Here is a 27,278-nt window from a genome sequence, read left to right on the forward strand (position 1 = left end):
GACGTCCCCCCTCACGAAATAAAGGGCCCTAAAGTCATTACAAAGACAATTCTAGTAAAAGTAAAAACAAGTGGGAGCCTTGCTTTGTATCATATGTATTCATGTGCTGTGTTTACTGCTCCTTCATGGTACTAAGTTGTTCAGATCTAATCACAGCAGACGTCCTGCAACAAGTAAATGTGTAGTACGACACACTACGCCGCGACAAAAAAAAAAAAAAACCTGTAGCTTTGATACGAACCATTCACGCTGCCTGCGAGGTGACGGGCGGCACTGAGCAATGTGAAAAAAAAATAAGATTGATGTCTTTTTGCAATTTGTCGCGCGGCAGCTGAGGAACTGACTAATGACCGATTAGGAGAGTTGCCTATCGCATCGTGCATGCCTATCGTGAAAGGTAGTGTCACAGCAAGTATCATTTTATCGCAGGACAAATTGCATCGTGCCGGTGAAGTAACTTACAAAAAATGATGGTGATTAAGTAGATTCAAGAAAATGAGTCCTTTTCTTCAATCAGTTGTTAGGTTTATTGAAATATGCAGGGAGTCTGGTCCCAGGTACAGGACAAACAGAATACTCATCATTACAATGTTTGCATGACATTAAATACCCTTCTGTATAGATGGTCCACCTCCCTTTTCTCTGACACTTAACCAATGGTCAAGGTACAACACATTATTCTGTTAATTTAGTGTGTGTGTAGTCTAGTGTGACAACCTCTGAACAGTGCATTCTTCACACTCCTGGAGAAAAAAGGTCCATAAATCTGCCCCTTTGATCCCAGTGGCATTATCTCTTTCGATCTCTCTGAGAACCTCTGGGTCCATTGCCAGTCCCTGGGAGCCTTTTAGCCCCTTTATGCTTTGCATTCCAAAGTCTTACAGCCTGGCCCCTTCTGGTCCACAGCATTATCTTTTTAGCTTGCAGTCAATTCTGGGCAAGAAGCTTGTAGACGCAAGGTCTCTATCAATTGTAAGCAGTACATGCAATTTGAACCAAACAGTCTGCTATCTGCAATATTAGTCTCCAGAAAAAAACACCAGTATAGCTCTGCCAGTCTACATGTGTAGCAAACTGCTAATCAATTCTCAATCCATGTTTTCCAACACCCGGTATGAATATGCCTTTACAGTATTATTACTTCAGGGTAGGCAGGGTAAAAATGTAGTTTCTTAAGGGCCTGCTTTTGGACTGCATGTTTTGTAATCTCTTCCATATAACCCATATGCCTTCTATAATTTAAGATCTGAGGGAATTCTGAAAGTGCAGTGATATTCTAGTGCTTGACCACTGTTGTCTAAAAACAAGGGTAAGTTTCTGGTTTCTTCATAATTAACAGACTGATTGAGTTACAGTAACAGCGTGGTTTCTACATGGAGTGTTGCATTGGCTCTGGTACTTTAGAGTTGACAATTTGTCAGGGACTGGCCAGACACCCGCTGAGGGAGAGGGAGTGGAATTGAACATAATGAGGGAGAAAATCAGGGGGGAAAAATAACTGAACTCTATAAATTTGATATAATGTGTGTGATGCCTCATACTTTGATTTGATTTTGAAGCTGCTAATTTGAAATAATGGACAGCTCCATTCACTCGCCATAAAATCGACTTAAATATCTTGTGTCTTGCAGTACAGTAACATATGGGGAGATTTAACTTGGTGTGTACAGTTGTGAATACAGGTGCCTTTTTAATGATCATTCTTGGAAAAGACTAATGTGTTCGTCCTAAAACACTATCTGAAATACTTGTACAGCAAGTACCTACCCAGGGCTTAACCATGGGATTGGGAAAGATTCCAGCAGGTACGTGTTGATAATACAGTACCGTGAAAAAGTATTGGGCCCCCTGTCTGATGTTCTGCATTTTTGCATATTTTTGACACTGAATGTTGTCTGATCTTCAAACAAAGTCTAATATTAGATACAAGGGACCCTGAGAACAAACACAACATTTTGATACTTAATTTATTTTAAAAAGTTATGCAACACCCAATGCCCCCGTGTGAAAAAGTAATCACCTTGACTCAATAACTGGTTACGCCACCTTTAGCAGCAATAACTGCAACCGAACGCTTCCTCTAGTTATTGATCAGTCTCTCACAGCGCCGTGGAGGAATTTTGGCCCATGCCTTCATGCAGAACTGCTTCAACTCGATGACATTTGTGGGTTTTCAAGCAAAAACTGTTCGTTTCGGGTCCTGCCACAACATCTCAATGGGGTTTAGGTCTGGACTTTGACTAAACTATTCCAAATTTTTTTTATTATTCTTGAGTCGTTCAGATGTAGACTTGCTTGTGTGTTTTGGATCATTCTCTTGCTGCATGACCCAGATGCGCTTCAGCTTCAGCTCGCGGATGGGTGGCCTGACATTCTCCTGTAGAATTCTCTGATACAGAGCAGAATTCATGGTTCCTTCAATGATGGCAAGCCATCCAGGTCCTGATGCAGCAAAGCATACCCAAATCATGACACTACCACCACCTTGCTTGACCGTTGGTATGAGGTTCTTGCTGTGGAATTCAGTGTTTGGTTTTCACCAGACATAACTTGGGGCCCATGTTGGCCAAAAAGTTCCACTTTTGACTCATCTGTCCATAGAACATTGTTCCAGAACTCTTGAGGATCACCCAGGTTTTTGGCAAACTTGAGCCAAGCATTCGTGTTCTATTCAGTGTTTAGTGGTTTCCGCCTTGCTGCTCTGCCATGAAACCCATTTTGCCCAGTGTCTTTCTGATGGTGGAGTCATGAACACTGACCTTGGCCGAGACGAGAAGAGGCCTGCAGATCCATGGATGTTCTAGGGTTCTTTGTGACTTCCTGGACTATTTTCCGCCTTGCTCTTTGAGAGATTTTGGCAGGTCGGCCACTCCTGGGAAGATTCACTACTGTCCAAAACTTGGTCAATATGGCTCTGACTGTGGTTTGGTGGAGCCCCAGAGCCTTAGAAAAATGGCTTTGTAACCCTTTCCAGACTGATAGGCATCAACAACTTTTTTTTTCCGGCGGTCTTCAGGAATATCTTTTGGTCGTGGCACGATATGCTTCTATAACCTGCGTGCTGACAACTTCATTCTAATGGTAAGGGCCAAAGTTAGTCAGATTTATATAGGGCAGGGCTGGTCCAAATCAGGCCTGAATGTTCGACAGCAGAAACAGGCCAATGTGCCAATCGCATTGAAATTATTTACATCCCCAGCGGTACTGTGTAGCGATCAAAGTAAGAACATGTCTTGGTCCCAATGATATTAAAATATGAGAATTGGAGAACAAAAGGTATTGGAAACATGAACGATTTTAATAAAATAAGCTGTAGATATATTTGCAGAAGAAGAAATTGCTCCAGTATCCAATTGGAACCTCTTGTGATGCCAAATAATGGTGATGTAATGACAGGTCTGCAGTGCCTAAGAGAAATAGCCGCCATGTTCTCTCTCATGACCGTGTTCTTCAGCATTTGAGTCCAGGCCTTGGCGCAATGTGTGCTGCTCTTCAGGAGAAGTGGTTGCAGCATGTCTCCCTTGAGCTATTTTAGAAATGGATTTGCAAGAATTGGTCTCCAGTTGCAGGAAGAACGAAGCATGCCTGCTAGAATTCTGATCGAGTGCCTATATTGAGTGAGTATTTGTGCAGTATATTGTCATACCGAGATTCATAGATAGAAAATGTGTGCAGTAATACACTTTTTTTGTGTGAATAATAGTTCATTATATTATACACAAATCCTTGCTATAATACATTTTGTATTTGAGTGTGTGTGATACAGCTGCCGCCTTACAGTAATGTAAGGCCATATCTCATTGACATCTTTTGGCCACTCCCTTATTCCTGTTCACATAAGATCAAACAATATGTATCCACGCCTAGGAGTTAAAAGAATATGTTTGTGTAGCTAGATCATTAATCTAGTGGGTAAGCTTTGGTATTTCTTTACTCCATTGCTTTTGACTATCATTTTGTAAACTGATTAGGTTTGTCACTGCTACCATGTGCCATTTGTTTTAACCCTGTCACTTCTGTCAGATGATTCCACCATTCTGCAACTGACTGGTTTTGATTTTTCCAGTGTCACATTATTTTCTTTGTTAATATGCTTGCTGAAAGTATTACCCTTTCTTTGATTTTAGGTAAATTCATGTTTAAATGCAAGTTCCAATATTAATAGAAATTATCTTTCTGGAATCTGTATTCTGTCATATTAGATACATTAATTTGTTCATACATTTAAGAGCAGGAAATAGCGTAACAGCCCCCTGCTTCTCCCCCTCCTGCTCCTCCCTCCTTCTCGCAGGTCTCTTGCACTCTGTGCTGACAGTCTGCCTTTTAAAATGTGTTGGCTGAACACTGGATTGTTTTTCTAGTTTAGATTTTATTTCGATATGTTTTTCAATAGCTTGTTTCTACCCACCCGTCTCCAATGGCTTTAGTGTTTGTGATGTTACATAAAGCATCCAAAAGAATATTGGCCAGATCTCTGACCTCAATAGCAGATGGCTGCTACATGATGAGAGATCTCTAGAGGAATCTCCCTTCATTCCAAGAGGCTGTTGCCATGCACTGCATCTGTTACTTCTTATACAGGAGTGAAAAAAATAAAAAGTTCCCACTCGCAAGTATTTGAAATGCATTCAGTATCCCTAGTTTAACTGTCAGTGTTCCATTTACAAGGGCAGGAAATGAAACGTTTCAGTGCAGTGTTAAAATGTGCCTTAGATCAAAGACCATGATCATTTACAGTATACGGCAATGGCTACTTATGATAGGCGATGGATTTGCCAGTTTACCACATTCACCTATAGGTTTACCACATTCACGTCCTGTATGATTGGGGATAGGATAAGGTGTGAGTTCGGTTTGATTTTACTCAAACTATGGAAGGCGTTTGTTTTCAGTAACCAGGAAGAGCCCTAGAGGTGTGTGTTGAAGATCAAGACAGGATAATCTGATATAGCATGTGTTAAAAATGAAGCCTTCAATGAAAGTAAAATAAGTCGACTAAAATCTCAGCCTAAGATGTGTAGAACAGGGGTGGCCAAAGTTGCCCCTTCCACTCCTGTTGTTTGCTCCATCCCTGTTCCAAATAGCTTGAAGGAACCAATTTAACCTCCATTCAGATCCTGAAGTAGTTAATTTACATAGTGGTTGTCTGTTAAACCTGGAGTGGAATGGCCCTCCGGGACTGTAATTGCAGACCCCTGGTATAGAATGTTGTTTGAGACCAGGTAAAAAACTATTGTTTTGAAAAGATAGTCAACAGTGTAAAGGGGTGGCATCACAAAAACAATTTGTAATCTTAAATTACGTGCCTAAGGTTTTGATTCCCTCAATGTATACCCTGCAGGGCAACAACAGCTTGCTTTTATTTTTTTTTATTTGATTTTTTTTTTAAAAGAGCATTTTAAGATTGCATCAGCCTCTTGGCACAGGTGTCGGAGCCCCCTTGACCGTTGTTCCATAGTCCAATTTCTGTGTTCTTGTGCATGTTTTAGTCTTGTTCCCATTTCTTAAGTGGTATTCTTACTGCAGCACATCCTTTATGTCCTGATTTCAAGAGTGGCCTTCGTACTGTTGATTTTATGGATAACAACACCTGTACCTTGTGCCAGTTCTGTTGTCGATTCAGCGCTTGTCGTCTTTATATTCCTTAAAGATATTATCTTCAAGTATTGCTCATCCTTTTTAGTCAGCTTTTTGGGTCTTCCAGTCCTGGGTTTGTCAATTGCAGATGTTTCTCTGTATTTGTTGATTATACTTCAGATATCACACCTTGAAAATTGAGTGATGCAAGCTGTTTCACTCGTTGTTCCCTTCTTTAGGCAAGTCAAAGTTGTTGTGATTGTAGAAAACACTAGTGGAGTTTGGTTAAGCTGCTGATGCTCATAATCCATTGGAGTAGAAAAATGCAACATGTCTTAGAATTTTGCACAGCTGTGTGTGTGTGTGTGTGTGTATATATATATATATATATATATATATATATATATATATATATATATATATATACTTTTAGGTAAAGTAAAATTAGGTTGGAGATCTAGAGTACTCGGTGTCTTTTACAATTCCTGATTTTTTTAATGCTTCCATGTATAAAGTTGAAATTAGCAAGCATTAGCAAAAAGGAACTCTTCTGTGGTCACAATCTGTATGAATTAATGTTCGCTTTTTGTTCGTTTGAAACACGCTCCTTGCTAATCCTTGTATACCTTCTCTTTTCAGGCACAAGACAAGCGGAAAGCCCTGGAGGAGACCAAAGCGTATACAACCCAGTCTCTTGCTAGCGTTGCTTACCAGATCAATGCCTTAGCCAACAATGTGCTGCAACTGCTGGACATCCAGGCGTCCCAGCTGCGGAGAATGGAATCTTCCATCAACCATATCTCCGAGGTACAGCAAGACCCATGCATCTGTCATTTTCATAGGTCACAGCTTGTTTTAAACAAGAAACTATGCACACCAATACATCTATCTGCAATGATAGTACAATAGGTTTTGAAATGATTGTCTTCACATATGTGCTTTTATTTAAGAGGTACAGGCATTGCTTCCTATCTTTTAATAAGGAATTCACTTCTCAGTTTTAAGACTAAATAATTACGAGAGGCATGTGTTTTTTTTAATCGTGCTTATTTTTCTAAAGATGAATTTAGTAGCTTGTAGTGTTTTACATTGCAAACTAAAAAAGCAGTAAATGCATGGCCGACTTTGACTTTGTACAGTAATAATTATGCTCGGTGATAAAACATGTTACTAGGAGGCCCACCATACAAGACAAGTTATTAATCTGAATATGTATTTGTTTTCAAACGCACACTCCCTTGAACAAAGGTATGTGAAGCATACATAAATGACTCCCCACCATGCCCTTATTCTCTGTGCAACTGTTTTCACACTAGGATTTCTTTATCATCACCAAACCAGTTTTTTTCCTTTTTCCAGTTCCCAGGTGTATGTCCCTCTCTGACTCACTCTTGCGCTCTTCAGTAGCCATGGTAATCTAGACTAAAGATAGCTAAAGGACAGGGCGGACTTAAACAGCAGATGCATATCTATTGATGACATTTGCAAGAGTCTGCTTTCTTAGGAGTCCTATATTTTCTTTATTGTTCACCCAGGTTACTTGTATTGAAGTTAGGATGTGAAAAAATAGCCATCTTTTTTTCTGTGAGCCTTGTAAAAACATCATGCTGATAATGGCTTCTGCGGTCTTGTAGAACATCAAATTTTTCCACATTGTGGAAATTGTAGATGACCTTTTAAAATAATATTTTGTTGTCTCCTTTCTGCCACCTCAAGTAAAACTCTGAGTGAGCAACAAGATAGTCTGTTCCCGCATGTTTTTGTTTTTTCATTTTCTTCAATGTGTATGTTGTACAACATTTTAAATACAGTATATGAAAATTAATGTAGACATTGAGAAATACATAACCAAGACATAAATACAATTCAAAGCTGTACTTTATTTTAACATGACAGATATTTAAAGTTTTTAGATGATAGTCAGTTCGTGCAAGATAAAGACTTAAATAAAAAGAACACAGGTGCCGGCAGGTACTGTTGGACCCCAGAAGACGGACACTTGGAGGCATCCCAGAATCGAGTTTGGACTGTGCATTTGTTGCAGTCTCAGCATGCAGCTACATGTAAAAGAAGTTTGGAAACGGTGTTGTACAGTATAGTGAACATTGGGGAGGAGGACTGTGGTTTAGCTGGTGCAGTGATTCAGCACAGGCGCATGACTGGAGGTGGGGGTATTGCTTATTGAGTTCAAGGTCAGATTCTGGTGACCACTGTACAATGGTAGCTGACCACATGATGACCCTACTGCAGCAGGCAGGTGACCCTATCCAGCCCAGCCCTTTCCTGGGTGTGTTTCTGCGACTGCACGGAGGACAATAAGGCACTTCAGGGGATTAACAATAAGAAAAGATCAAAAATAAAGAACCAAATGGTAAATAAATGACCAGTTGTGAAGTAAAACAAATGCAAACTTCTGATAATAAAACCTGATTGAACTTGAGGACTTGAGTAGATGTTCATGGTTTCTGCACAGTGGTACTGAAAAACAGAAAGGGTGTTGGTGTGTTTTCATTAAGATACATACATATAAAATTTTAAAGTGTAAAATGTTTCTTTTGATAACCAAGCAAGTGCACTATTCAAGTTAGCAGTAACGGGGAGATGTAGAAATGAACTGTTGCAGGATCTACTGCTGGACATGAACTGGCTGCAAAAGACAGCAAACAATCCTAGCTTTGTGTGCCTGTTCAAGGGTCTTTGAGCAGAGAGCGGTTTTCTTTCTGATGCTTTGGCTTTTGAGTGACTTCTCTTGAAGTAAAACCAGATATAAAGACCTGCTAGGCTTCAGCTAGCTCTGAGGAGTAAACTATTGTGATGCGAAGGTGGCTCTGCATTACAGTGGGCCTGTATAGAGCTTGTATAGCATCGCTTGTAAAGTGCTGCTAGCAATGATTCGGTGGTGGCAGGCTTTTCTGCAGCTATCACATCTTGTCTGTTTTAATATTTGTTTGGGAACCTGCAAAGTCACTCTGGCTGAATCTTCTGGTGAATGTTTATTGCACAATGTGCATAGCATGATAGATACATTCCTATATTGAGGATCTGCACAGTATTACACTAATAATAATAGCAGTAGAGTTCCACTATTAAAAAAAAAAAAAACCAAAAAAAAAAAAAAAAACACCATGTTTTTAATGTTAAGTTTTAACCCATTATCCAGACCACCCTGCAGATTCTCTTCTTTTGATTCTCATTGACCCTGCTTTTTACAAGCCTGTGACTGTGCTGCAGGGGGTGTTTGACACGAGTGTTTACCTTTCTTAGATTAAAGGACTTGCAGATGATCCTTTGGAATGAGTGCTGCCTAAAAAGAAAACAAAAATGTTGTGCTTTATAACCCTGTATAATCAGGTTGTGTTGTACAATATATAAATCCCTTAAATTGGAGATCAGCTGGACTCTCCTACACACTGGTATAAACATGATCTGAAGTATTAGCAGCATTACTGATTCCAGTAGCATTGCTATCCACAAGATTCTTGTGTCCTGCAGCCTTTAGGGATGATTTTTGCCAAACTGTAAATGAGTGGTCTGTTACAGTATAACCGATTTGGCAGCTGTTCTTACTGGTAAACAGCTGCTGGATTCCTACAAAGACCTTTGATAGATTAGTAATTGGTACACCAGTGCCTTGGGGCTTAATAAAGGCTCATGTATCTTATCTGTGATAAAATAGTTTCCTCAAGTATTAAAGACGGGGGTGTGATTAACAGCATGTCAGTAGAGAACTAATAAATATTTTTCTATTGGTTAGTTTTCTAAGATTGTAAGGCTGAACGGATAGCTACAGTACACCCCAAGAGGAATTAGGATTTGGTCTATAACCTCGTAAACTGCCACCCATCCAGAGTGTGGTGATTTTAGTCGTTTCCTTTTTGTGTCACTGTGAATCGCACAGTGAATACTGTACATGTATCTGACCTACCATTTATCCAGTTGACATGGATCTGGGGTATGTGTCGAGGATCTGATCAATATGACCGATTTTTGCATGTCGCAGTCACATTTTGACATTTAAATCTTGGTACGAGCAGTCTGCTTTTTCATGTTGTTGGTGTTTTGTTTTTGCGCACGTACAGTGCTTAGAATAAATATTTTGTGCAGAGATGCAATGACAGCAAACCAGTCTCCAACCATAATGTATTGTTTCCAGTTCATTTTGTCCTTTGTTTTAAATTTGCATTGATGTTAGATCATCACCTGTAATGCTGAGTCATAATATAATCAATTTAATAGGTTATTTAAAGTCTGTATTATGGCTGCCAATAGGCAACATTAATAATCAAGTTAATAAAATAAGATGTTTTTAAGATTTAAATGAATAGAAACTATCCTGTGTTCTAGTCAGGTTGCACGGCATTGATAGAGAGCTTGGCGGTCCAGCAGCACAGTGTCTCTGGAGCTTAATGAATTGTAAATTATAATGTCCACCCTTGCAGAGGCCACTATGTGCATGAATCAATCCTGGCTCTGATTCAAAGAGCTCTGGTCACCCAAAGGGCCTATTATTTTCAGTTTCAAAGGGAAATGCCGACAGGAAGTAGGTGGCTTCTTGGTAGTGTTTTTGTGTATAATTTGTTTTGCAGCACACACAATTGTCTGCTAAAGTTGGAAGTTCTAGAAAATGTCCCCCCCCCCCCCAAACAAAAAACAAAAAAACATATGGCACATAAGTTGTGCAACTGCATTACTTTTCCAACTGTGCACTTCCACTTTCTAAGGTGAAGAGATGTAGTAGTGTGGTTTTCAATGGGAAGTGCATTGACCTCTATTTGTATTAATATTAATATTCACACTGTGGAAAACTCACTTTTTGTAATACAATTAGCAAAGTTGTACAATTCAGCTATTTTGGGGAAAGTTTGGCATTAAAATAAATCCTGCTCATTCAGTTCAAGAATTTTTATGCAGTATGTTAATGCTTATCACATAGAGTTACTGTCCATCCATTTTACTGAATCGTATTGCTACAAAACTCAGGTAGACTCAGCTTTTTACACATTATAAAAACACTGATACAGTAGTTTCCTGCTAAGCACCACAACATGCCTGCACTTCCTAAATACTTTATTTGCTTGTTTTTTTATCCACGGATTGTGTACAGTAGCATATGAATATTGTCAAATAGCTTTCTGGACAATATGATGTGTTTGTACCATTCAAAGAACATTTAAAACAGACAGTAGTAGTGAATAAGTATCTAGCGCATCATTTTGAAATAAATACACGGGACATATTTCATATTGACTTGGTGTGTGTAAGCATTCTTGCAGGAGCATTTTGTACTAGCTGCAGCCTATTCATTGAAGCTATGGGACCAGCAAACAAGTCTTTTATCTCGAAGGTACATGGTCATGTGTAATGTATTGTTGAGTGGAACATTTTACAGTGTGTGTAACTTCAACGCTTGCTGATACTGTTACATAATTCAAGGGCATTGCTTCTGCTGTTACAGCAACAGGGAGATGCGTAACGTACAGTGTGTCCCATTAGTCAGCCTGCTGTGGCATACCAAGAATTGCTGAAACAGCTGTTCATTTGGGTGTAGGCAAAAACATGTTAATTTTTTATTTCTCTAAATGTAAACTTTTGTAAATGATGGCCTGTTTGTATGCGTGAAATCTTGCTGTGACTTTGGAAATGATGCAAAGTATTTTGGAAGTTCTCTAATTTCAAATCCAGTTTTGAAAGTCTTAAGAAATTTGAAAGGACTTATAATAACTGATCTTTACATCTTTACTGCATTGTGGTGCTGTCAAATGTATACAGATTGTTGGAAGTTATCATTTAATAGTTATGGTAATTCACACATTTCTACTGGAACTTAATGTGTGTGTGTGGCAGGAAATAGCGTTTGCAATAACATAAAAATAAAATAATTAAACAAAAATAAACACTGCTCACACAGCGAAAATAAAGGTTTTAAATAAAACAAAATCACGAACACAAAAACACAACTCTCAGGTCCCGTTGGGCAGCGGCTTTCACGGCACTTCTGAGTTTTAGTTTCGTTTTAACCCTCTCCACTCGTTCTGCTTCTCGATCACTTGGGACAGGCTGCCACCTCGCTTCTGCCTGAAAACGTATAAACAAAACAAAATGTGGCGCTTCGGCGTCATATATAAATACAATAAATAAATCATAATACATCAATACAAAATAACACAGGTGCGGTGGGGGAGACCCCATTCTAAAAATAAACAAAACAATACATTTAAACAGCAGGGCTTTCCTACCGCCCTGCTTCAGTGGGTTTATACATGTACCTAAAACTTTAACCTCTCTGAACATTTGAAAATACAGGCAAGTAAAGATAAAACTTTGCGATTGTAAGGCATGAGAACGTGTACAGTACGAACTTTTTAACTTTCCAAGGTAAATTGAAACCTGTATGAGAGTGTTGGCTGTGGTTGAGATTGAAATTGAATACCTGTTTTACACAGATTGAAGAAATATAATTTAGTCTCCTGAGCTCTGTTTTCTAGGATGCCATTGATGTGGAATGCTGAATGCGTGCAAGTGAGATTCGCAAGGTGCCAGAGTATTTATCTCTAGTAATTGCACAGATTGATTCTTATGGAAGCAATATTGTTGCTGTGCTAAGAGCAGGCAGATTGACTTGAGGAGCCAAGACTCTGGGCGACTGGCAGCTCCAGCATCTTTTATACTCACATTAGTTGCAAGGCCCATTACTCTTGGCAAGCAACTTTAACCCACTAATGCAGTGCTGTCAAGCCTTTTTGGCTGAAAGAGCCAATTACAAATATTTAAAAAAAAAAAAAAAAAAAAAAAAAGAAATGAAAAAAGAAAATAACAAATGGACAACATTTTTTGTGCTCATTGAACATGTTGCATGTTTAACGGATAAAAAAAACAAGTAAGTCTTGGATGTCTGGAAGAGCATCCCCCCCCATAAAACAATTGAATTTTTTTTTTGCATTTTTTTGCATTGCAAAAACTTACTGATCAGCCTTCACTTCTAAAAAGAGCTATACTGTGGGGTTCCATCCTCTTGGACAGTCCTGCACTAATGAACTGCTGTGTGTGGAAGGGAGAGCTGCAGCTTACAGCAGTCACATCCTTGTTGAGTGACTTGGTAGAGTGCAGGGTGCGCAGTGCAGGACAGGCATTGATGTGGTTGTGGATTACTGTCGGCTCCACTGGCCCCATCTACATGCAGATCTGCTTGTAGATGTTGGAGACACAGTAGCCTCAATGGGCTGGGATTAGAACTAGAAATCATGTCTTTAAATAATTAATGCAGCAGTAAACAGAATTGCTGTTAAAAAGAAGCGGTGAAAAGAAGTTGTGGCAGTAATGCACTTTAGTGATGTATTATCCCTTGATCTGTAATGCAAGGTGCAATTATGTAGCACTTTTCATGAGTACAAATTTCTAAATACAGTGCAGAGACATAGCAAGAAAATTAAGCTGTATTTTTCAAAACGTTTTCTTTCTTTTTTTATTATATTGGGAATGACCTTGTTAAATGGGCTGTCACTGCCTTCACTGCACTGATGAACCCCAAACAGGGCAAAACATGTCTGTAGTTGCTGTACTCTTTTTAAAACGCTGTTAATGTAGAAGCCTTTTGGCGACTTTCACGCAATTTGATTGGCTCTTGTAATGCTGAAATTTCATATCCTGATTGTCCATAATTCTATAGTTTACTGCTTTCTCCCACCTTAACTCAAAAGCTACTTGTATTTATATATAGATAATGGATATAGATAGTAGTTTCATTACAGGAAGGATGAAAGTCAACAGTGATGCTGTTCTTCAAGCCTGTCTTTATTTTTGAGGTTTACTTCCCTTTTTTGCCAGCTGCATGATTGTTGTTGCAGAAGTGATAGATTTGTTATTGCATGTTTTTGTGCAAAAGTGTACATTAGTGTGCAAATTTATTACAACCCCCCCATTGCTTCTATTTTGAGGAGTCCACTAGTAATTGATGAGGCAGCTGCTTTAGGTTACTGATTGGAAGTGGAGCTGATAAAACACTGAGGGTGATAACAGCAAGTGTGTCTTAATGTTCTTTCTCTTTAAGGCTCATTTATGTGTGCTGTACATGTTTGCCCCTTGAACTGTACAGCTGGTTCCTCTTTGATAGAGTTATCCAAAAGAGAGCCACTAAAATATGCAGGCCTATACAGGGTGCGGACCAAATACTGACAACTGAGGTGGCATGCACTTCTGTGTAAATGGGCTGTTTAGAGGAAAAGACATCTGACATGCCTGCAATCTATTCTATTGTATCTCCCGTCTGCGTTTGTCACAATAGACACATGTTTTCCTTGTGAAAAGCTTAGAGCAAATGGAAGGCTTTCTTCATGATCCTAAATGATTGCTTCACTGTACTGGTGATCAGTGTTTGTCCAGAGCAGGAGCAGCCTAGCTGGTGCCCTGTTACTAGAAGGGATGAGCTGTGAGGAAAGGGAAACTCGCACATCGCATGTCTGTCTTTCCACTCGACTTCATGCAACCCGAGCTGGGCCTTGCCAGGGTGATTCAGAGACGTTCATTGAACTGTAGTGCAGGACTGTGAGCAGCGGAAAAATTCAAACAGGCTTCTAACAGTTTGTGTGTTTTTGGCAGAGTTACTTAGCAACACACTGTTATTTTTGGACTATTTGCACTGCTTGTGGTGAATTTCTATACAGTATCCCCAGCCTGTTTTCACATTTGAAGGATCTGGCATTTTTAAATGTTCAGGGGTTGAAGTAGCTCACATTCAGGCCAGTGCTTTTAAAATGAGCACTTGCGTGTGAAGGGCATGTGCCTCTTACCAGGGTTACTGTTAATGTCAGGGTTAGGAGTAGGAATGAGGCACTGATACCTACATGTCAACATTCAAGGTTAATTAGTGATATTGTGAGCCACCCTAATGGTAAAACTTCTTGAGAGTCTAGGTCATAGTGTCCTGCTTACGTATATAGTAAATGATTAGCAAACAACAATTCTAAAATGATTGAATTCAGCATCATCTCCCAAAATGTGCAGTCCCTGTGGGTGAGGAGGTCTGCTGTATTGTAAGCTACCTTACACCACTGAACTTATGTCACTATTTAAAAATGCCAAACCATTAAAAAAAAATTCCTATTTTCTTAAATGGGAAAACAGGTTAGGCATCTGCTATAGCATCCACCTACAAGCGGGCCCAGGGGGGTTGAGTAAAGAGATTACAAACACAGATTTTCTTTTCAGATGGAAATAAGACACCCATTGCATAGCACTTTGATTCATTACTGGTTTTACTGTGAGCTTAATGAGACACACCTGATCTTGTTACCTATACACTGTGGCTAATCAAGCCGAAAACCTGGAATGGGTGGAGTCGTCTTTCCATCCCTGAATGCATTTAATGAATGCATCACCTGCTGTCTTTATCGGTAACTTGGCAGCTCTTTCATTGTTATTCGAAATACACTCTCGCACTCTGAAAGTTAGCATCCTTTTCTTTCCTACTTGTTTGATATGAATACTGTGTCTTTGGGACTGCATCATGTGTAATGAACTGCTTTCTAATAGACTACTGTATAGTAGCTTGACCGTTGTAACTTATTTTGCAATGTCAGTGTCGGAAACTGCAAGCCAAGATGTGGCCTGTGAAGGAACTGCAGCGATGTTGCATGGATAAATAATGTTTTTAGTAGTCTATTCCATTATTTGCTTGATGTGTACTGACAGCAATCTAATGGGATTTGACACTGCTGTGTATTGCAGCATCATTATGATTTGATGTTGTTATTTTCAGACACTGGTTTTGATATGCAGAATAATTCCCCTGTGGTTCAAGGTTTTCCTCTTCATGTCATTCCCCTTGGTTCGTTCTTTCTTTCTTTCTTCCCTAGACTGTGGACATACACAAAGAGAAGGTAGCCCGGCGAGAAATAGGCATTCTGACTACTAACAAGAACACGGCGAGAACCCATAAAATCATCGCGCCGGCCAACATGGAGAGGCCAGTGAGGTATATTCGGAAACCCATAGATTACACAGTGCTGGATGATGTGGGCCATGGAGTGAAGGTAAGAGAAATGGTTTCACTCATCAATATTCTTCAATAGTGCAGCAATTCACCTTTTACAGCAGTCTTTGTATATGACTGTTCCTTGTAATGGGCTATGTATAAGAAGTATAAATATGTATTGTCATTGAAACAGTTTCAATAAGTTTTTATAATCTTATGGTACGTTAACATAATACCAAGATTATTTATTTTAATAATAATGCACTTAGATTCAAGTCCTAGAAAGACATTACTACTGTAAAATATTGAACTATGGAAATTTGTAGTAATCAATGAAACCAACAGCTGGTTGGATGTGCTTGTATGTTGTCTCTTCACGACCTCCTTTGAGAACGAATGACATAGTAACAGATACAGTTGTAGTTGCTGCTGGAGGGAGAGCCTTGAAATCCTGGATTGAAGTCTCAGTTCAGGCTGCTGTGACAGACTGGAAAAACTCATGCTGCTTTAATGTCTTTCATTTCCTTCTCAGTGTCCCGGTCCTGTTTAATACATTGTGTGGCTTCTCAGCAGACCTAGCAATTTTCTTTTTTTATTTCCTTTTTAATTTTTTTTTTTTTTTTTTTTTTTTTTTACCTGCTTTGAGAATTTGGGAGACTAACTCTTGCTCTCTTGACTCATTTGAACAGTACTGTATCCGGAAATGTGACCATTAATCACTGCATCGGTTTGTGTTGTCAGGTAGATTGAATTAGCTTCCAGTTTACTGCATGGCATTCGTTCTTTGTGGGTAAAGATAAGCAATGATAATGCAGGATAAAGGCCATTCTGTCATCCTGTATTTAGTCACCCACAAATCATAAAGCTATTGCAGTCCCGATATGGGGGTGGGGGGCTGAAATCCAATTTTTTATATATATAATATATATATATATATATATATATATATATATATGTATAGGTCTGCACAAACCTGCCACTTTATAATAAGACAGACTGAGTTTAGTCACCATCTTTGGTCTAACCCATTTGTCACTTATTATTGCTGCTAAACTCCTTTTAAGGATTAGTGTTAATTAATGCTTCCATCCCTTAGACTATTATTGCTATAATTAAAAAGCATTGCTTTTGGTAATGTCAGTAAAAATCTATATTTACTCTGAGTTATTTGAGTTTCAGTTTTTAAAATGGTCATTGTCAGGACAGTCTGAATGCTCTGTTTCACTGGGCTTGAGCCCTGCTTAACTGCAAGATGTAAAAGCACAGTGTCTGCAGCAGCTTTGCAGAGTACTTCAAACTGTCTTCTCTTTAAGTGCAGGACAGCTTGTCTGTTTTCATTTAAGTCTTCATCAAAGCTTCAACCAACTATCTAGGCAAAAGTACTATATTGTCTCAAACATTTGTTTGTCATGCTTTTAGCCTAAAGTCATGTTTGGTACAAACTGCAGTACATAAGAACAATTTAAATAAGGTGGCATTATTGATATAGTGTTGGCGCAGTGGTCAGTCCAGCCAATAGCAGCATCTTGATGAAAAGTGGGCAGTTGCATGAGGAATATGCACTTTCATAAGTACATTCCACACTCTACATTAGTTAGGGTTTGTCAGACTTAATGCAGAAAACTTCACACAGTTTTATGATTAACAGCCATGCCCTTCAGGCAGGTCAGGGTTTGATATCCTGCCTGGATCAAACTGTCTGAGCACATTGTAGACCTTGGAGATTTCTGCCAGTGATGGCAGCGAAGCAATTAGTTTAGATTGTAGCAGATGTTCTGTCACTGCAAACAGAAACCTGTAACCTTTAACAGACTGCTTGGCAATTTTAATATATGGTGGATTCATTTCCTCACTGTTGCAGAATACCTAATCACTTGAAGAACGAAGACAATTAAGCTGGCAGGTTGTTTTAAATTCTGAAAAACACTGGCTTTTTTTTTTTTTTGCAGTTTATGGGAAATGCTGCTTTTTAAAAAAAAAAAATTAAATTGTTATTTTTTTTTACCAAGCTTTTTTTTTTTTTTTACCAAGTTGCATGAAAAAAAAAAAGACAAGAAAAAAACCAAAAAAAATACTGTGAAACAAAGTTCTGCAGTTGAAGTGCACTGCTAAAGTATCCCCAAGCTCCTAAGGATGAGACTGGACTGGCTTCTGTAACCTGTTTACTTGACTGACCTCTGTTGCTCTCCTTTTAGTGATTCCCTTGAGTCAGACACATTTCCCTCAATACCGGAACTTTCCATAAACATTCAGGAAGACTGCTTTCCCAAAGGGTTACCATGGCTGCCCTTTTGACCTAATTCAGTTCTTTGAAACTGCTGCCTTTAGATCAATGGATGTGAACGTGGAATGATAATGTTTAGTCGAAGATATGGATTACTGTGTAACATTGCAAGTAACGCCATAAAAACTATTATGCTTATTAAATTGATTTACATTAGTTTTTTTAAAAAACTTATGTATATATATATATATATATATATATATATATATATATATATATATATATATATATAATATTAGTTGTTTTTTTTAAACCTCCTTCTTGGGATTTGTACCAGATGGGTGTCGAAGCAAAATAAAACGCAAACAATAACAGCAGTGCGTTTCTAAAACGCAGATGTAAAAGACATTTCCCCTTTTCATCCCTGTCCAGTAATTTCATTTTTATGCAATGAAACGTCTAAAAGTGGTTCCACTACTCCATGCATCCTCTTTTTATATAGGAAAAAAATAAATAAATAAAAAAGAGGTCTCAGTAACCCACATAGCACTGCGCACATCCCTGGTAGCGACTCATTAATCTGTATCTGAGCATCTTACCTGTTGCCAGGAATTTGGACAAGTAAAACACATGCTCAAAAAATCTGGCCTGCAGGGTTTTTATTGAGAACTATTCTGACATCTTTCCTGCCTGTTCCAAATGTAATAAAAAATAAAAGCTTTTCTTTGCTTAAACCCATTACACAAAAACGATGCACAGGCTTGACTATCGATAGTTGTCAAATGATACGATGCATCGCCTTAGTCATCCACAAGGACGGTCACAGGCTTGTGCTTCAGAGATGATATGGGACTGAAGCCAGCACACGCCACCTGTTTCCTAAACGCATATGGATGTAGTAAAGACATCTGTATACATGTCCTACACTTGCAGTTATCTAGAGACCAGCTTATCCAATTGGTATGAAACTTGCCAAGGGCAACCCACCTTTACCGTTCCCAAGGGATGTAGCCCCTGAAATCAGTAGAACCAAACCCAGTCTCTAGCCACATGCCAAACCAAACTATATACCACATGTACACATGCTAAAGAAAGCGTTGGGAGAATCGGCAGCAATAAAATAGACAACCTTACTGTAACTGCCTTCGACAGACATTCACATGCTTTTTAATAGCAGTCTGAATTGCTCTGGGGAGGTTGGGGAAGCTAAACGTCTAATAGATTGGATGTTGCTGAGCCTGCAGCAATTTTTTAAATGCAACTGTAAGGCTGTTTATAAAACATCCACAATAAATAAATAGCAGTGTGTGAAAGTGGTCTCTAATCAGGAGGATCCCAGTCTCTCTTTGGCATGGCATATGACCAACATGAGGCTGTGATAGTTGCAACTGGCTCTGCTTTTCCAATGACGACGAAGGGGTGTATTCAGGCACAGCATTAGCAGATGTCGTCAGTGCTGCTCCCTTCGGTATGCTTTTTGAGTTGTACCTTGAAAATTGATAATGGAGGGAGTTTCTACACCTTCCCAGTCACAAAACTGCAGTCTAAGAGACTCTGTCTTTCTCCAGGATTGGAATACGCTTGTACAGTACTTCCTATGGTTTTTACAAAGGAAACCCCACCCACCACAGATAAGACTTTATTTAATTGTATTTAGCAAGATAAGCCCCCCCCCCCCCCCCCCCCAGTGTTTTTTTTTTAATGTAAACCTTTTTAAAATAAAACACAACAGCGTGGAACGACATAATACAGCGGAAACTATTATAATCTGACAACTGTACTAATGTACATTTGAACTTTGCCACTAGAGTTAAACTTTCTGTTATGTAATGCACACCGTAGAACTGACTACTGACAATGACTACGTGCATAGTGTTTGTGTTTAGAACTAACTCCTTGTCTGCTGTAACAGTCTTGTGTGCAGTAACCCCTGACTATCACTATCATGTTAAAGTAACCAGGATTGGAATTAGTTTCTTCTAAACACCACAGTGTTCGGTGGAACATGTTTGACCTCTGAAACCTGGTATTATTGACCTGTACTTTCTTTCTTTCTTTCTTTCTTTCCCTTTCTGCCCACATTAAGTGGCTAAAAGCCAAGGTAAGAAGAGTTATTTTATGCCTGTGTATTGGTAGATGCAGCTGCTAAAGCTTCCAGTCAAACCATGATTACCATTGTTCACACCCCCCTGCTTTTTACCTCCTGTAGGTGTAGTTGAAAATAACACAGGCCTCCATAGAACTCTGCTACATGTTAGTCTGGATGTCCTAATGTATCGCAAGTGATATTGACATCGACATGAGAAATTTACATTAACGCTCCCCATAGTGCTTCATTGTAGGTTGCAGTGGTCTCCTCTCTTGAGATATGGGTTTCCCAGATAAATGGGTTTTAAAATAAACACATCAATATCCTACATTTAAATATTTAATATCTAGAGGAAACATAAATTCAGATCTTTTTTTTGTACTGATTTTTTTTTTGCCCGTTTATGCCAGCAACTGCCATTTGTTTTCATGTTCCTGACATTTCCCTCAGTACTTTGGACAATAGAGCAATCTTCTGTGGGCTATTCCACTGCTTGTTCTAAATTAAAAGGTGCATTTTAAAAGATTATTTTTCTAATCCATTGGTTCATTATTACATCACTAATTAACATAACATTTGAGATTTATTATTTTTTAATTTAATTTTATATATTTTTTATTTCATATATATAGTTACCCAACCCTTTCCTTGGCTGGTTCTCCTGGTCGTGCCCACTTTATTTCCAGAGCAGTGGTTCTCAACTCCTTTCAGCTGGCCTTGCAGATTATTGTTCTCCCAACTTCAGGGAGGGTCTTTGTTCCAGGCATTTTCTAAATTATTCAATTGCACCTCCTTCCAGGCCCTGGTTAACCTTCCTGTATTTCATTGTCAAAACAGACAAGTTACAGGACTGGAGAAGAGAACCTCTGTTTAAGACCTTCATCCATATTTAAAATCATTTCGAATTGTGCAAGTTTGGTGACTTTGTTTTTGTTTTTTTTAATTACTTTCAATTCTGCTCATGTATCTGGGAAATACCAAGTTGCCTTAACTTAATTTCTTTTCATCAAACTACACTTTAGATCTATTATGTATGTATGTATTTGTTTGTATTTAATTTGGCAATCAGATGAAGCTGTAGGCTGCTTGAAGTTTGATTATGAAATCCTTTGTATTGCAGCACGGCAGTAACCAGCCTGTCCGGGGAGGCACGCTGTCAAGGACCAATCCACCCACACAGAAGCCACCCAGTCCTCCGATGTCAGGACGGGGGACTCTTGGGTAGGCCAATAATAACAGTGGAGAACAGAGCCCACGCCTGAAACAGAAACCACGAGGGGCTGGAAGCTAAATCTAGCCAAAACCAAATTGTTATTGGTCATGTTGGCTTGACTACACTGCCTGTGCAGTAGTGCTGCACAAACAGATTTATGCGATTTATTCAGAATAAGCTCCACAGAAACCAGGTGCTGACAATCAGGTGCCTGGATTTGTAATGGTTGCTGCTTTTCTTGGACTCTGTAGAGAACAGCATTCTACAGTGGAACTTAGTCGTGTTTCTAAAACATAATTTGAACAACTTCCAACACAACCTTCTCTCCACCATTCAGTACAATTGCATTGAACTGAATTTTATAACTTGGCTCGATGTTTATTGTATTCACTCTAGTTTTTGTTGAAAGACTGATGTGTATTATTGATCAATTTGATAACAGATCTTCAGCCATTTAAGCAAGCCAATCTGTCTGCAAGACAGTGTTTTAAAACAATTTAATATTCCATGTATAATTTATATGTTTTTGTAACCATGGTTTTGTTCATGCCATTACCAGACGAAATACTCCTTACAAAACCCTGGAGCCTGTGAAGCCTCCTGTGGTTCCCAATGACTACATGACAAGCCCGGCCAGGCTAGGCAGCCAGCACAGCCCCGGAAGAACGGCATCCCTCAATCAAAGACCAAGAACTCACAGGTAATACTACTTGACATGGCATGTCCCTCCTGTGTTTCATCATAGCCTGGGTCTGGCTGTTGAAGCAGCAATGCGTTTTTGTCCAGTTTTAAGGAAAATCTTACTACGTCCAGCAAGTCTAAGTGTGTGCTGAGGAATTTTCTGGAAAGCATACAGTAGTAGTGTTTGCTCCTTGGTACAGCGTGTTTCTGGAATTGTAAAGCCGCATTGTCTCATAGTCCATGTTATGTTTTACACTAAAGTAAAATGAATTGTTGTCCATTTACAATAGTCCTGTAAATGTCCCCTTCTGTGAGCTCCTATCAGAAAGCAGATCACAAGCTATCCCGTCTTAAGTCTGCTTGAGACTGCTTCCATAAAACCCCTTATTACAGGGGTGTCCAGTCACGGTCCTGGAGGGCTGTTCCACTCCATGTTTAACAGGTAACATGATAGAATTAACTACTCCTGGGCCTGGATGCAGGTTTAATTGGTTCAATTAAACAATTTAGATCAGGGTTGGAATAAAGACTAGGGGTGGAAGAGCCAACTTTGCACACTCCTGGTTTTATTTTAAAGGCTCAGTATAACAAATAAACAATAAATAAATCAATATTGGGAGCAGTATACTAAAATGGTCATCTTTTGCACAGCCAAATGTTCCATGTGCGATCATGTCTCCTTGAACCTGAGCTAGGATTGTAATAGTAACCACCTGGTCTCAGGGGTGGGTGGGTGTGTTCATTTGCTGTGAAGTGAAAATGATTTATGAATTTTCATTAATTGCTGAAATAAATAATGATTGAACTGTTACACATCTGGAACTTTGGGTTTGTCTGCTAACAAAAGCTCTCGTTATTTTTGGTAACCTTGTATTGATCAGGACCAACTCCACTTGTGTTTTTTGGCAGCATCCTTCTTTATTAAGCTTAAGTAAGAAACTTGCATAGTATTTAACAGCATTATCATGGTGATAAACAGTAATCTTGACGCCTGTTCATCGTGAACCTCGTTGAGCTGCGTTTTTGTTTTAAGCCGAGTTTGTTCTTTACTGGTGCTGAATGAAATATTAAACTTATGTTCCTTGCATCAGTAGATATTAGGGGTGCAACAATCTTGTTGCTGGTTTGCATTAAAACCTAGAGTGTGTGAGAGTGCCCTTCTTTTAGCAGTAGTAGGGTCGATTAGCGTGTTGCTAGGATACAGACTTTAGGCCTCTACATTCGTTGACAAGCCATGTCAGAAGTAGACCTATTGTATTCCTGTTTTCTTGATTTTAAAAATGAAGGCAATAGATTGTTTTTCAATCTTCTTTTTTTTTTTTTTACCTTTTGTTTCAAATCATTGTGTATTTGGATTATATGCCAATATTGTATAAATAGAAGCTGAATTTTGTTACATTAGTCAGAGATTGTGAGATTAATTCAAATGCTTTGCTTTTGGACATAAAATGTTAACAGTAATGAATAACCATAGTTCAGATAAAAATGACTTCTATTTTTATAATAAATAATAATAATTATTTTATTATTATTTTGTTAATGTTACAATTTCCCTGTAGACTAAGCCTGTGTGCGTATAAAAGTAAAACAATTTGAGTTCAGTTTTTGTATTTTTAAAAAAAAAAAAAAAAAAAAAAAAAAAAATGGTTTGCTTTTTTTTTTGTTTTTGGTGTTTTCTGCCTACATTTTACTTCTGCTGGAGGGATATTACTAAAGAGGTTTTCAATCTGTTGCAGTGTCCTGGTTAAATATACAAATAAACGAATCAATCATTTAAACATGCTTCATGTTTCCTCTAGCAATTGTCAACCATATAAACCAGAGTAGGTGCACAGGGAGCGAAAAGACCTCAAGGTTGTGCTTGCTGACTGTTGACTTGGCCTTCATACAAATCTAATTGAATAATATTTGCTAAGAAGAGACTGAAGTTGACGGTCATGGTTGCCTGTTGCTATTAGCGGCCTCCATACGTGCCTTTAGATTTGCTCTGTCACACACAAGGGGCTTTTAGTCAAGTACGTCATGAGTGCTTGACGGTTATTTTAGATTGCTGGTTTAAACTCCAGCCAGCCATCACTAGCCATGGGTTCTATTCTGCTCTTGTGGTGTTAATGCAGAGTCTGTTTACTGCTAGTTTAAATGCTGCTGCAATACTATTGCCTTGAAAAATGGCTCACCTGGGACTCATAAATTAGGGCTCATAAATTAGCGCAATAAAAACATCGGTGAGGTTTTGGTTGCAGTTTCTGTGAATATGTTGGTTGAGTGGGTGGATGTGTTTTGGTATCTAGTTCTTTGCAGGTATAGAAAATTGATTTGTTTTATTTGCTTTACAATAATTGAGTTATAAAGCGAGTTGAGATGTAAATAAAAATTTCTAAACCTTGCCTGACTTGGTATGTGTTGAAAAACACTTGGGTCACACCAAACTGACGAGAATGGTCTGCAAAAACCACAATACTCTCGCCACACCTTCACATCCTTGGTCTGCATCAGTCCCTTCATATTTCCGGCACGTTGGGTGTGTGTCTGCTAATTTGATGGAATGACTCTTCTCTACAGTGGCAGCAGTGGTGGAAGCGGGAGCAGAGAGAACAGTGGCAGCAGCAGTATTGGCATTCCCATCGCCGTGCCTACACCCTCACCACCAATACTGGGACCAGGTAAGGGGCTCTTTCACAGCCTGTCCTGTCGATTACCTGTCGGCAAGTGACTGGCTAACGCCACTTGGTTACAAAATAACCAGTATTCCTTTTTTTTTTTTTTTTTTGCAAGTGGGTGTTGTGAAAGATACTTCGCATTTTGGTGGTTCACACAGGCTATCTGCACTGTAGATAATGGCAGTGAAGGCATTGCCAGAAATGTCCTGCCTGCTCTTCAGCTCTACACTGCAAATGGATGAGCAGGCAGTTTGTTTCCACGACTGTCTAACTCTTGGGGACCGACAGGATGCAGGTGCCTGTTGTATTTGTGCTGTGGAGGTTTAGATACGTGTTAAAGAACTGGGCTGAGGTAATCAGAATTGATTCCACTGAAACCCGTAAAAGCCACTCAAATTGAAGTGACTTCGTTAAAGCACTTCTTCTTTCTGTTTTGTTATTACTGGATATTAAAATGCAGGCTCACCTTTCTCAATAAATAAATAAATAAATAATGTGTGTGTGTTTTAATTCACTAATGTGGTAAAGTTAATGTTGCAATGACAAAAAAGGCCTTTAATTTACAGTCCTTTCCTACTGGAGAGTTTACTGTTAATGTAGATCATTATGCCAATTGCATTATTATAATGCTGGCATACTTGATTTATTCTGCACTTCCAGCCAGAAGGAAAATCAGCAATTTAGGCATTGAACCAAATGAACAGGATTAAAGAAAGTGTAAATTCTAAAGCAACTGAAAGGGCCTGGTGAAAGAACAAAGCATATATTTATCCCAGTGCATCTTATTTAGACGCAGTGTATTCTGGGTTAGGTAACTCTCTGCGCGTTATTGGTGGGGTTGTCAGGAAGCGAGTTCTGACAACCTGAGAATGATCCTGCTGTATGAAGCAGTTAAGAAATGTGGATTTCAGCATGGCTTTCTTCCACACACAGACCAATCTACTGTATTTCTTAATTCCACCAGACACTATTCTTACTGTACTCCGTGCTTGACCACCCCCCCACCCCCCTCAACTATAATATACCATACTGTTTCAAGAGTCTGAGAAGTCTTCTAGAACTACATGATTGACAACCAAATTCCTTCAACTTTTAGTACATTGGTACATTTACACACTTAATTTTTTTTTTTTTTTTAATGGTGTATTTTACACTGTTGGCAATAGATGTGAGGGACAGTTGGATTGTAAGAGCAGATGATGACGTCATGATTTAATTTATATGAAACATGTTATTTCAGTAACACCAATGCTTGCTCACCCTGGAGCCCCCCCTCCAGCACCTCCACTCCCAGGTGTGGCTACGATAGGTGAGACCTCCTTGACTGCTTGGGTCTGCTGGGAAATCCCTCCTCTCTGTTTGCTTTGTGTTTTAATCTGACAATGGGTCTGATGATCATTGCTTTCAGAGGGATGCTTGTGAACAGGTGGATTTGGTGCTGCTGTGGTGAATTCTTTTAAACTGCAATTGATTTGCGGCTGCTTTTAAAGTCTCTAATGTGATAACCCTATTGATATTAGTTTCTTCCTTTTCTTGTAGAAGTCTTAGATAAGTCCATGCTAGAATTGGTGAACATAAATCACAGAAAAGCCGACATTGGAGACTTTCTGGGCTGCTTTTTATTTATTTTAATTTTGCATACTTTTCCCAAGGATTTAAAGTCATTGGAACAAATGAACATCATCCTAAAAATAGATTGCTTAGAAATTTAATTTAGGAGTCCAGTTGAAGCACAGCATATTTAGATGGTGCCTTTGCTGAAAGTTGGAGTAGCTACTATAAAAGGCAATGTTTTGTAGAAATTGCATGTGGTACAGTATGCTGTGGATACAGGGATGATTTTATCATGATTCTGGTGCCAGTGATGTATTTGTATCCTTGGCAGGAGATATGCATGTTGAAAGTAAATTCTAAGAAAATTACGCCTTGCCTCTGCATAGCTGTGCTTACTCATTAATTGTAAGCAGTGGAGGATATGGGTTGCTAAACGTGGCCTAACACATTTTGTAAGAGGGGTTTTTGTGGGAAAGTATGCAAATGGTTTAAGAAAATGTGATTTGTTTCACAAACTACTGCTGGGGGGGGGGGGGGGGGGGGGGGGGGCAGGTGCAGAGTGCTTCACTTGACAGGAAACGGGTTCAAGATTTCTCTGGCCCTCTGAGTTACACCCTCTTCATAGTGAAGTGCAATTCTCAGGTTTGTCGAATTCACAATAAGCTTTTCTTTTGTTGGCCTTTTGGGATGAACAGGAAATGCTACAAAAGGGGTGACAATTTCCCTCTGGAGAAGAAGTTTAAATATAACAGTTTCTGAAGTTTTGAGAAATAGCATTGAAATTCCTCTTAATGCCACCATTTCTTTAGTGCCGTCTCAATCCCTTTTTTTTTTCTCATGTTTTTAGCTTATGTGAATAACATGTATTTTATCATTGTCAAACTGTTTTGCCTGGAAAGGTCCTATGGATACAATACAAAGCAGTCCACATTCACTACAGAGTTTAGTTGAGCAAATACTGTAGTGTAAATGCTCTTCTGTTAAACTGAATGGCAAAAGCGTTCGATTTGGTAAGGTTCAGGAAATTGTCACCGCAAACCATGTTTTTTTGCACCTTTTAAAAGCTGTCGGGTGTGAAAATCAGAACAAGGGCCCATGGGTTATTTGATGTGTTGATTGTTTTTACACATGAACGGTATGTACTCTTATCTACTGTGGCATTTATGGGAACTGCATTTTAATATGTGCATGTTTAAGTTTTGTTAACTACCATTTAAGTTTAAACTAAACTTCAATATCAAACACAGTGAATTCAATACTGTATTCATTTGTTTTTAACAATTTATTTTAGTACATTCTATATTGAGTTG

General features: G+C 38.9%; 1 protein-coding gene across 13 annotated transcripts in view; it reads left to right on the plus strand.

The window, feature by feature from the left end:
* The window catches only part of LOC121314118 (abl interactor 1-like), a 44,157-nt gene that overhangs the window by 10,421 nt on the left and 6,458 nt on the right, over positions 1–27,278 (plus strand). For 4 of the 13 annotated variants that reach the window (XM_041247044.1, XM_041247047.1, XM_041247049.1 and 1 more), the window contains exons 2-8: positions 6,217–6,384; positions 15,429–15,605; positions 19,858–19,872; positions 20,981–21,081; positions 21,633–21,773; positions 24,317–24,417; positions 25,655–25,723. In XM_041247044.1, the coding sequence (XP_041102978.1) occupies positions 6,217–6,384; positions 15,429–15,605; positions 19,858–19,872; positions 20,981–21,081; positions 21,633–21,773; positions 24,317–24,417; positions 25,655–25,723 (772 nt within the window). The remainder of the gene's footprint in view (positions 1–6,216; positions 6,385–15,428; positions 15,606–19,857; positions 19,873–20,980; positions 21,082–21,632; positions 21,774–24,316; positions 24,418–25,654; positions 25,724–27,278) is intronic. The other 9 variants (XM_041247048.1, XM_041247052.1, XM_041247042.1 and 6 more) reach the window with 4 other exon arrangements.

This window comes from Polyodon spathula, chromosome 4 (genome assembly GCF_017654505.1).
Source record: "Polyodon spathula isolate WHYD16114869_AA chromosome 4, ASM1765450v1, whole genome shotgun sequence".
Lineage (NCBI taxonomy): Eukaryota > Metazoa > Chordata > Actinopteri > Acipenseriformes > Polyodontidae > Polyodon > Polyodon spathula.